Raw genomic sequence first — 12,515 nt, 5'->3', positions numbered from 1 at the left:
CACATTTTCCCACAGAACTTTAAACCCTGTGAATGAGAGTCTGCCTTTGTTTTCATGCATTTTTCCTCCAGATCCCAGCAACTTCTCCAAGGTAGGAATCCAGCCGGAATGCCAACACCAGCTACCTGCATTAGAGGGCCTTTGTCCGGAAATAGGAGCGGCTGAAGAAGAGAACAGGTCAAAAAGGTTTGACAGTTGATACCTCGGCTCGAAGGAGCCAAGTCCACAATCCTTAGCAAATGAACAGTACATACAGTCTGGATCAATGTTAAAACATGGTGAAGGGGCACAAGCAGAGAGGCAAAAAAGTATGTTTGCACAGAACAGTTTCAGTTTGTGTCATGGGTCACAAGAGCCTCCCCCCACACGTCCCCCTGCACAAATCATTAACTTTTCTGCTGATGAGAGAACTGATTGCACACATAGCACACTCAACACGATCGCTATCTAAGGTTAGGGTCCCAAATGGCACCCTATTCTCAATATAATGCACTCATTTTGACCAGATCCCTTTGGGAATAGAGAATAGGGTGTTTTGGGACACACCCCAAATGTGTCAGGAGCAGATACAACACTGTGCTGTGGACTTATCACTTCAGCCCAGAGCTTGGAATGATGAGGCAGCCGTTTAGCCTGAGGTTCTAATTCTATATGTTCCTGCATGCTTGCAGTACAGTACAGTGAGAGTGACCTGAATATGCTAGATGAAATAACCATAGTCTGAGCTTCCAGCACTGCTAAGAGAAGGGTTACAATTGCTGCATAAATTCATGAAAAGTTGTTATGTCATAGCCTAAAGTGGACTGTTCTCTGCAGAAGAGTAATTTGTGATGTAATTCTTAAACCGATGCACCTATTTCCTGACATGATATGGCAGCATACTGCTCTTCTGATATGAATGTTGTTAAATTAGATAGGCTACATGAGCCATGAGTAACTGCTTGGACAAGAAACCCACATTCTCAAAGTATACTTGAGAGGAATCTAAACATTTGCAATCATTTGCAATACCAGCCAAAATAAAAAGTCACTGTAAGCGTGGGAACCATTGGATGCCGCTGTACATGTTGGAGCAAGAGAATACAGAGGCTTTTGCGATGGCATGCACAGGCAGGGCCAGCTATCAGGGCCCTGTGTGAAGTCAACAGAGAGGACCGTTTCTCCCCTGCAACCTGAGAAGGCCTATCTCACGGAGTGAGACAGATCACTGATCTGGCCTGGAATCACAGTTTGACAACTAATGAAGATAAGGTGCTAACAGAGGGGTAGTAATAGAGGTAGAATGAATAGAGACTGGGACATCATATCATGTTAGCTGTTAGCCAACGCTCTGAAGAAGATGAGATTGTCTGAGTTCATTTCCTGGGTGACAACAACAGAAAGCGAACCAAATCCGAACCACACCTCTCCCTCAGTCTTTGAATCTTTAGTTATGGTGGTCAGACATATGATACAACATCCTCTTAGAAAACACAGCAGATGTACAGTTTTAGTTTTACGACCCTCACGCTAACTAGACTCATTGGGAGCAAAGCTGACCGAGGGGAGAGGTAAACTTCATGAGGTCCAGACTCCCTCTGGAGAGGATATATTTTAGGAACCCAGAAGGGGAAAGCTGAAGCCTATATATGACCAGCCTATACATGACCAGAGAAAAGATTCTACTGTTTCCAGACAGTTTAATTTATGAGTGAATCTTAGACAAGGGTTACTAGTAGGAACCTAGGACTATTAGGAATACCATTTAGACAGAGTATCGTAGGAACACATGCCTGCATTCACAGTCAGTCAGTGCTGACATCAATATGAGTCAAGGGTCATGACCCTAGAAGCAAAGGTGAAGTGTCACAGGCCACCAATCAAAGTACATCACAGGGATACCTCCACAATGAACTGACAGATGGATGTCTCACTGCTCAACAGATGGAAGACCATCTCACAAGAATTAGGCGTTGGTCTACATTTCCACTAGACGGTACAGCTATAATTAATGATAAACCTATTGTGGCAGGTCAGAATCATGCACCTTTCATTTTCAAGAGACAACAAGTGGATAGTGTTTCAGTGCTACATTCCATTATATTATTCTACATTGATACGAATGGAAATATCAAAGTGATGCAAAAGACATTCGCATTCAGTTCTTGTTTGTTATTATTTACATCCTCCCTTCACCATGGACACCAGGGTCTGCACACTCAACACGGTGAGTGAAGCAGATTCATTTCCTCTTTGAAAACCCATTACATAACCACGACAGCCGGTAGATAAGCTAGAGGTTTCATGATGACAGGTTGACTAAGATTAAAATAGAAGAGTAGACCTAGTCATGACAGGGTAGAAATAAGAGATTAAAGTAGTTGTCATTGGACATATGGAGGAACATAGGCTTTTCATCATGGTGAAGTAGGTTAAAATTCAGCACTAAATCCTTCTGTAGCTCAGTTGGTAGAGCATGGCGCTTGTAACGCCAGGGTAGTGGGTTCGATTCCCGGGACCACCCATACGTAGAATGTATGCACACATGACTGTAAGTCGCTTTGGATAAAAGCGTCTGCTAAATGGCATATATTATTCTAACTAACGCCATTGGCAATGTCCTGGTTCTAGATACGAGATGGTGACTGTAAAGGCAACACAAAGGGGGGTTTGTCTCTCAATCCTACAAAAGTCAATGTCCTCTGAATAATTAGAAAATATTGCTTTAGACTACAAAGCCCTGAGAGTCAATTGGCATTTCTGTGAATGGAATCCTCTGCACAGCAGCATATACTGTGCAGTAAACACTGCTAAAGAGGAAGGAAGGAAGACTGGACGGATGACACCAGTGATGTAACACCCCTCTTTCACAGCTACTAAGTGGATGAAAGCAGTGAGAAATGCCCAAAGGAAGCCATGTTGAATTCTGAAACTGCCATCTTTGGCAAGACAGACGGAATACTGGGTTGGGTAGGGATATGTCACAAAGATTCACTCACATTCTCAAGCAAACCACTGACCTGAGCTCCTGAAATGCACCATAAACCATCCACACTCTCCTAGTAACTGGTACACACACATAAACAAAGAACCCAAAGCATTAGGAAGCCTTGCCCAAAGACAACACTAGCACTTGAGAGTTTCCACACAGCAAAGCCTGTAGAATATCATCACCTACATCAGTTTTTTGGGGCACTCAATCTGACTTTCAACTTACTCTTGAAAGTTGTAATAGTAGAAAGAATGCACAAGGTACAATTTCGAAATTGGGTAGTACATCATCAGTTTTCCTCTTGTCATGTCAGTCATGTCATACCTTAGAGAGCTATTTATAACTTGTCAGAAATGTCCAGATCAAGTAGCCCAAGTCAGCTAAAGTTTTCTTTAGCTAGGTTTTTTAGCCCATAGATTTTGTAGTCAAAAAGTCACTCAAATATCACACCAATAAACATTAGACATGGCATAATATGTAGAATTGCAAGAAAATTAGCTTTTTTCTCTGCCAACAAGAGGGCTGTGAACAGTTTCTGTCATGAACAGTGCTTGTGCCCATAGAAAGAGGGATCTGAGTGAAAAAGTTTGGGAACCTCTGACCTAGATGACACTGTGGTCAGGCAATGAGTTCAGCTGGGCCACATGCTAGTTTAGTCTCTTCCCTCGCTCTTGGCGTGTCAAGAACGGTCACTGTTATGGGCAGAGATAAGTCACCTTGCCAAGATCTTGAAGAGTAGATCCTGTAAACACAATACAGTAACCAATACCCTCCAGACCGACTGAAAACCTTCCAAATACAAGAACGGTTCATAAGGTGCCTCCCATAAGGTGTCCACTGTCCAGGTGGGTAATGACAGTACAAAGGACAGACGACAGACTGGGAGGCTCAACAATGGTGGTGCAGACATGTAGCGTGTGCCACACGTATGAATAGGAGCTAATGTGTTGCCTGTGTTAAGGTAAGTTAAGTGTACACTGGAGCCACATGATGTGGTATGGAGGGGTGTGTCACGGCAGGTGTTCTCCCTGAGTGAAAATTGTGGCACACGCCAGCCATCCTGTGACTATAAGGGGACATTCACGCAATAACACCTGGTTAGTGTTGGCCTCATTGTAACTGGGCATCAATAATTCAATTACCACTATAATAGAAGAGAAAGAGAGAGAAAAAGAGGTATATCATCTAACTCCATGTTCAGAATTATTTTGGGCGCATTGTTCTGTGTCATTGTCTTACTGCTGTAAGTACTGAAATTCAAAACTGTTATTTCAACTATCAAAGTCAAATATCTATTATTTTTCTGTTTATTCCTCATGTTATTATTTTTCTATTGGTATTGTTGGAAAGTAAAGTAAGAATTTCACCTGTTGTTTACGAAGCATGTGACAAATGACTTTTTATTGGATTTTATTCAAAGACAGAGTAGCATTTATAGGGGGCAGCCCAAAAATGGAAAAAAAAGTGGAAAACCACACTACAGGCTGATCCAACTTTGATGTAATGTCCTTAAAACAAGTCAAAATGAGGCTCAGTGGTGTGTGTGGCCTCCACGTGCCTGTATGACCTCCCTACAATGCCTAGGCATGCTCCTGATGAGGTGGTGGATGGTCTCCTGAGGGATCTCCTCCCAGACCTGGACTAAAGCATCTGCCAACTCCTGGACAGTCTGTGGTGCAATGTGGCGTTGGTGGATGGAGCGAGACATGATGTCCCAGATCTGCTCAATTGGATTCAGGTCTGGGGAACGGGCGGGCCAGTCCATAGCATCAATGCCTTCCTCTTGCAGGAACTGCTGACACACTCCAGCCACATGGGTCTAGCATTGTCTTGCATTAGGAGGCACCCAGGGCCATCCGCCAACCTAATGGCAGTCAGTCTACCTCTAGCGAGCACATGGAGGGCTGTGCGGCCCCCCCAAAGAAATGCCACCCCACACCATGACTGACCCACCTCCAAACCGGTCATGCTGGAGGATGTTGCAGGCAGCAGAACGTTCTCCACGGCGTCTCCAGACTCCGTCACGTGTTGTCACGTGCTCAGTGTGAACCTGCTTTCATCTGTGAAGAGCACAGGGTGCCAGTGGCGAATTTGCCAATCTTGGTGTTCTCTGGCAAATGCCAAACGTCCTGCACGGTGTTGGGCTGTAAGCACAACCCCCACCTGTGGACGTCGGGCCCTCATACCACCCTCATGGAGTCTGTTTCTGCATGCACATTTGTGACCTGCTGGAGGTCATTTTGCAGGGCTCTGGCAGTGCCCCTCCTTGCACAAAGGCGGAGGTAGCGGTCCTGCTGCTGGGTTGTTGCCCTCCTACGGCCTCCTCCACGTCTCCTGATGTACTGGCCTATCTCCTGGTAGCGCCTCCATGCTCTGGACACTACGCTGACAGACACAGCAAACCTTTTTGCCACAGCTCGCATTGATGTGCCATCCTGGATGAGCTGCACTACCTCAGCCACTTGTGTGGGTTGTAGACTCCGTCTCATGCTACCACTAGAGTGAAAGCACCGCCAGCATTCAAAAGTGACCAAAACATCAGCCAGGAAGCATAGGAACTGAGAAGTGGTCTGTGGTCACCACCTGCAGAACCACTCCTTTATAGGGGGTGTCTTGCTAAATGCCTATAATTTCCACCTGTTGTCTATTCCATTTGCACAACAGCATGTGAAATTTATTGTCAATCAGTGGACAGTTTGATTTCACAGAAGTGTGATTGACTTGGAGTTACATTGTGTTGTCTAAGTGTTCCCTTTATTTTTTTGAGCAGTGTATATCTACCAATCAAGAGTGAGGTGTAAGACTTACTTACAAAACTGTCACATTTCTGTAGTGTTGAGTAGACTCAAGCGTCAACTCTAGAAATGCAACATCTAAAAGGAACAGGGACACGCCAGCAAAATAACTGTACATCACCACTGTACACACTGAACACATTACTCTGCTACTGCTCGGGGACTGCGGGTGGGAAATGCCCACGTAGGCTACTTAACCTGTTGCACTGTGCAGACGTCTTCCATTCTGTCAGCACGAGGCAGGCTGCGCACACACGGGCACCATTTCAACTGGTCCTCAGTCTTGGCTAGGGTAGTGGGAACAGTTTTTATTAACTATGTGTGAGATTCCCCAGACAGACAGCCTGTACCAGTTGTACATGCACTGTAAAGTATATACTGTAAAGTATGTTGAGAAGGAATAGGTGGATTGGAGATATTTTATCTGTGCCTCACTCTCCTTTTCTGAGAGAAAGATGATAGGCAAATGAGAATAAATAGAAGATAAGAAAATAACAATAGAGAAGATTATACAAGAACATGACATTTCAATGCATGTCATTCCAAACCACATTTAAGTATGAGTGTTGAGAGAGCCTGTGGCACATACGGTGAGTGTTTTAGGTCTTGCAGGGCTCATATCAGTAACTGGGAAAAGACGCAATACATTTTCAGGTGCTAGCTGGGAAAATGACCGTTTATTTCTCTGTTGACAGCATTATATCGGTAGTGAAATCACAACAGAACAGAGTACCGGTAACTACTGTATAAACCAATTGTTCTGAAACAAGGTGAGTCACATGTTTCCATGTCAGGCAAATATTATCACCAATGAGTCAATGGCCTTTTTCAGGTTTTCCCCCAGAATACCTCAACTCAGCACTCTCTTCAAACCACCCGTCTTATAGTGGTTTCAGAACACTTTCAGAATGTGTAGACTCTGGAGCTTACAAGATGACTGTACTAATGACAGGGTGAAGGGTGTTTGCCTCCACCTATTGGCTAAGCTCAGAAATGCCCTATGAATGTCCAACATATCCAGTATAAACAAAACCTCAAAACATATACACACCACACCCCATATACTTAAACAAATCCACGTAATTGCACATAAACAATGACCCATTACCCATCATTTTAAAGTGAAAATCATCCAGATAAATGACATCCCCAATGCTAAATGAAGACAACAACCCCTCCAATAGGTAGTCGTGCACTTTGTGTTTGGTCCTTGATTCCTACGGTCTCCAGTCTCCACTCTTTATCCCTTTAGCTCCGTCAGCCTGAGGACCACTCCTGTTGCTTTCCCTCTGGGGTTCGTCTGTAGAGCAGCATATACGCTGTGCCTTCTCTGTTAACAAAGGATAAGACACCTGTCAACTGATGCCATTTCCGCCCCAGAATTGATCGAGGATAATACTGAGAGTTGTCGCCATTCTGAAGAGAAGTCATTTTGTGTTAAAACCTTACCTTAGACTTCCTCCATAGGTGTTCTGTACTTCCTTCCAGCTAACCTGTGTTTGTGCAAATGTTAGGTTACTTTTAATGATACCAAAAAACGTATAGGTGTAATACAAACTTGCTGAGTGGTGTAAACATTATTCCGCTCATTTTCTCTTACCTGCCGTACAGAACTATCATTAGCGTGGTACCAGCTCTGGTCCTTGTGACGAACGTATGCTGTGTAGTGTCCAAACATGGCAACGCCGGAGTGCACTATGACTGCACACAAACTGTACTGGCTGTCACTCTGAAAGAACGAACAAATACAATTTGATGTCCGTCAGTACAGCTGTACTATTTCCCTCCAATGATGTTGTGATAAAATGTCATTGTGTTTAGATAGAGGCCCATGTGTAATTGTTTTATGTGCATAATGTTGTATATTAGCATACCTCAAACAAAAATGGTAAACATCTGCCTATCTACCTGTACATAACGTTCTGACAGTGCCTCTGCTGTCAAGATCTCAGAAATGTTCAGGGTTTCTGGGAAGGTGACTTTGCAGTGTAGTTTCCTGGTGTAACCACGGGAATTACGGAATCTCTTCAGGTGAAGACACAAGACAAGGGGCAGGGAGATGAGTTTGAAGCCCTACATAAGAAAGAACAAAATGGAGTAATTCAGTGAACAGGCAAATCACAACAGTCTCTACAATGGAACATCCCTTCAGTTATAAAGAGCTGACCTGTTTGGATGGCTTCTTCTCTCCACACCTTTCACAGTAGCACTTATCTCCATCCCTTAGCTCCTGAAGCTCGAAGAAGAACCGCATGCAGTCCTCCTGGAAGACCACAGAATAGGAAAGACACAGAGACTACATTTTCATTTTAAACAAACCACATCCTCCCTTTGACAGCTATCAAATAGAGCAATGTAACATTCCGTGCTAAGTACTTTGAATAGAATCCCAATATAAGAGAAAACTCATGCCAAGTTTGACGGAACCCTCACCAGGGAGTCATGGCTCTCTCTTATGTGCATGGGGAGGCTGAGTAGAAAGCTGGTCCCAGTTTCGATGTATTTACATTCTAGACACTGAAGGTATGTCTCCACGGTAACCTTGTACAGAGACTGAATCTCCTGAGCCTGGGGATGGAGAACACAGACAGAGAAGCTTCCTATCGTATCATCTCCAACATGCTTTTTGTTGGGTGTCCCTGTTGTTATTTTTTAGTTGATCTAATATTATGTCAATTTAAGTAGTACATACCAAGGCCTTGTCACTCATCTGTTGTTGGATAAGGTTTAAAATGGAAAGGAATACCTCATCTGCATCCTGCTGAACATTGTCTGAGAAACATATTCTTGTCAATATTAAAGTTGCAGACAGTAAAATTATATTCTTTGTAATTCATCATTTTAAAATGTTTTATGTAATGACACAGACTACTCATACCGCGGATGTCATTTCTGTCCAGGCAGTGCAGGAAGTCTTTATGAGGAGCAGGCTGGGATTGATCACTCTGCATGGCTAGCAGCACCTTCCTCAGATACAAAGGGACACTCTCCTTGTCAACTGGGTTCCACCTAAGAACATAGCATTCCCAGCACTCAATGCTTTCCCACAAGCAGCCTGATAACTACCAGTAAGCTAACTAATGTCTTTGTTACATGTTGATTCTTAATAGCAAAGTATTGTAACCTGCCACCTGGCTTACCCTTCTAGCAGATCTACCAGCTCCCAGGTGGCAGAGAAGGACTGCAGCAGAGCGTTCACACAGCATGACAGGCCATAGTTCAGCAGACCTCTTAGGCCTATGGGCATCAATATGATCAGAACATAGCTGCATGTCTCAATTCTATCCAGACAGTTAAGTAATAATAATGTATTATGTCTCACAGGAGGTTGGTAATTGATGGTAATTGATGGAGCAGAGTCAGTGGAATGTATCAAATACATAAAATATATGGCAAATATATGCTTTCCATGTGTTTGATGCCATTTCATTCACTCAGCAGCCTCCTGTGCTTGTGTCCATATTGATCAATGCAAAGTGTGTGGTGTAAATTGCACTGATGCTACGGCTGATTATGGTCAGATTTTTTTCCTGGTCATGTGATCAGGAAGAGGGAAAACTCAAAGCCCTATGACGGCTCAGTAGCATTCAATTATAGGGAAAAGTGTAAAACAGGTCCCGTGATCAGGGAAAAATAACCAGCCCATTGGCTTGTTTCAGTATCTACTTTCCACCATATGCATTCAGTCAAAGCCCGTACCTTGTGACCTACTCTCGATAGGAAGACTCCAACTACGGTAGAATATTGAGCACATTCTTCGTGACATCAGGGCTATCGTTTTAGCTGATCTATTGCTGGACTACTGTTGTTGAGTTAAGAAGTCCAAGAGGTCCACCTCCCTGTGAGTGAAATACAAATGAGTAACTGGATAGTCATCATACATTTTTACATAGCTGAGTTCACTTAACTTTGAGAAACTAGGCTAACATTAAGGGTGCAATTTTTGTGAATCCAAAACACTGCATATAACATAATATGTATTTATTTTAAGCAAAGATTTCACTTACTTTATCGATCTCATTGACTATCCACAGCCTTGGGAAAAATAATATGGAAAAGACGCGACTTGAGGCGACTACCGCAGCATCACTTTCACTTTCTATTTCTGGCAAACTTTAGGTAAAAACGAAACTAACGAAACCGAGTCCATTATATCGCCATCTGCCGGCCTTTGGGCTAAGTGCCATTAATTTCTACCGATTTCTATCTTATCATATTATTGGCTTTGTGGAGGTCGCAACATACAGTATTTTAAAACAGCATTGACTGTCATTTGCCTGTAAAATTCCATGTCAGGACTATAAAGTAGTTGGCAGCAACAGTAAACAAAAATTGGACTTCTGTTATGTAAAAGGTTGTCCACGTAGTTCTAGACAGCTGTGTAGGCAACTATTTTAAATCAGCATGGAGGCAACCCTTCGCAGCAAGAGAAGATATGGGACGTATTATGGGACAAGATATATAACTTTTGGGCCCTCCTTCAGAGCAGTACAGTATGAAACCCACATAGTTGGTTGGATGGCACCCCCTAGTGACAAACCTGATCAAGCTGTAATTTCTTCAATGGAGAATGAGGATGAAGCTCCCAGGGGTTGAGGTCTTCATGGCAGAGGCGTCATTTAATCTAAACCTAGGGTATGGCAGCTCATTTACTCCATTTCTACACAATTCAAAAACTCTCAAATGCATTTAGGAGAACAGCAAAAACAACCGAAATGCACTCCAGCCATTATCACATTGGCTGCTGTAGCTTCATTCACCTCAGTCGATAGGGGACTTAACATTCTACAAACATGTCATACTGCAATTAGCTACTACGCACTAGCTCAGCACAGGGGTCAAAAGTTTAGTTACACGTCAAGTCAAACAGTTACCTAGCCATCTTATAGAACTGCACTGTCTTCTGGAGAACTGCGTCAATGTTCTCTCTGTCCATAGTCCTAAAGCCAGCTAGCTGGGCAAACAGCCTTCTCACCCTGCTCTGAGCCCTCTGCATGTTCCTAAAACCAGCCCTCTAATCCTGCTAAACTGCATTTTCCTTTTAATTGGGATTGGAATGATTTTAGTTGCCAATTTTAAATTGTTGGTGTTGCGCTAGGTAGGGTATGGTGACTGCCATATTGCCCAATTGATGCCCTACTTCACAGGTCCAAAACGTTGGTCCCAGATCAGAACGAGGACAATTAGACCCGGATTCGAACGGACCCGGTCAGATTTTTGGACCCGGTCACTTATTTTTGGAATTATTATAATTTTTAACCAATGATGTATATAAACCCTAGATTGCTATTTATTCCAATGAGAGGTTTTGAAGCCACCGTCCGCCATATTGGTACTCCTCAGATGGAGCAGTCCTCATAGATGGGTTGGTTGTTTAGCAACAAAACTGACAACTATGGGGCAAAACAGAGGGGGTTATCTTAGATTGTTGTCAACATGTTAACTCTATTATGTCTCCAAATGTTTATTGAAAACTTAAATACATTTGCACAATGAGCTTGTTGTCTCTCAAATACATCATGACAGTAGTTGATAAGCTTTTTTGCCATATTAGCATTGACATGAAATCAGTCAAAACACCTCAAAACAAGACATGGTATCAAGAACAAGATAAAACTAGCTGAAACGAGCCACTTAAAATTCCCCATAAAGCAGCTTCTTGTCATTGTTACCAGCTATCTGATCGCTCAGAATCATAACAAAGTACGGCTTCCAGCCACATCAATGTGCACGCATTATTTACGTGACGTTGTCAACCTACCCATCATTACAATTACAATCACTTGGTTTCATTTCATTCTTGGTGCATAACTTTACACTTACATTCCGGTGTGTTCATAAGAATGAATAAAGTGCTACTTCAATCAGCAAAATTATACTTCTCAAAATATTTACAAAATTGTGATTAATGCAAAGAAAACAGATGGATTATATTCATAAAATGAAGGAAACCCCTAATCGTACAAACATTGAACTGATGCACATCAGCAGATACTGTAAAAGTACTGTACTGTACTATAAATGTATAAAGCTTATAATGTACACAACTACTTCATGTTGTGAGGTTCACAATTTGCCATTATATAAAGTGTGCAAAGCTATCTTCAAGGCAAATGGTGGCTACTTTGAAGAATCTCAAATAGAAAATATATTTTGATTTGTTTAACACTTTTTGGGTTACTACATGATTCAATGTGTGTTATTTCATAGTTTTGATCTCTTCTATTATTCTACAATGTAGAAAATAGTAAAAATAAAGAAAATCCCAAATTGACAAAACTATAGTTTGTTAACAAGAAATTTGTGGAGTGGTTGAAAAACGAGTGTTAATGACTCCAACCTAAGTGTATGTAAACTTCAGACTTCAACTGTACATACACTCTAATGCCTCACTGCCACTGCGGCTGGGACTTTCATATCTCACAGGGGAAGACCCCCACTAGGGACCTATCCTACATGTCACTCATGGATCTCAGAGAGAACTAGCTCCACTCGGGACCTCTCCTTATGGAACCTACCCTACACCATATATTTACGACCGGTTGTTAGACAATGGGCCTACTGAATAAACTCAGGTTTTCTGGGTCCGTATCCTATAATTTTCAGCCTACGATTCTCATCTCCCCAAGATGTCAGAATTGGTGGTAACAGATGTAGGAATTGTGCCTACCTTGTTTCTGGTGCCAGCTCGTTTCACTGATTCCGACTCTCTAGTTCGACTGTAAATCGTGGTGAACCCTGCTCGCAGC

General features: G+C 42.7%; 1 protein-coding gene across 1 annotated transcript; it reads right to left on the bottom strand.

The window, feature by feature from the left end:
* Positions 1-6,424: 6,424 nt before the first annotated feature.
* On the bottom strand, positions 6,425-9,895 carry LOC118366319 (ubl carboxyl-terminal hydrolase 18-like). The gene is made up of 11 exons (XM_035748898.2): positions 9,774-9,895; positions 9,466-9,605; positions 8,907-9,003; positions 8,645-8,775; positions 8,459-8,538; positions 8,200-8,334; positions 7,934-8,029; positions 7,675-7,839; positions 7,367-7,495; positions 7,216-7,259; positions 6,425-7,096 (listed from the first exon to the last, which is right to left on the bottom strand). The coding sequence occupies exons 2-11, from the start codon at positions 9,530-9,532 to the stop codon at positions 7,024-7,026; spliced, it is 1,017 nt and encodes a 338-aa protein (XP_035604791.1). The 5' UTR covers positions 9,533-9,605; positions 9,774-9,895; the 3' UTR covers positions 6,425-7,023.
* Between the last annotated feature and the right edge of the window lie 2,620 nt (positions 9,896-12,515).

Source organism: Oncorhynchus keta, chromosome 33 (assembly GCF_023373465.1).
Source record: "Oncorhynchus keta strain PuntledgeMale-10-30-2019 chromosome 33, Oket_V2, whole genome shotgun sequence".
NCBI lineage: Eukaryota > Metazoa > Chordata > Actinopteri > Salmoniformes > Salmonidae > Oncorhynchus > Oncorhynchus keta.
Note: the sequence above shows the minus strand (reverse complement) of the source record. Positions and strands in the feature narration are given on the sequence as shown.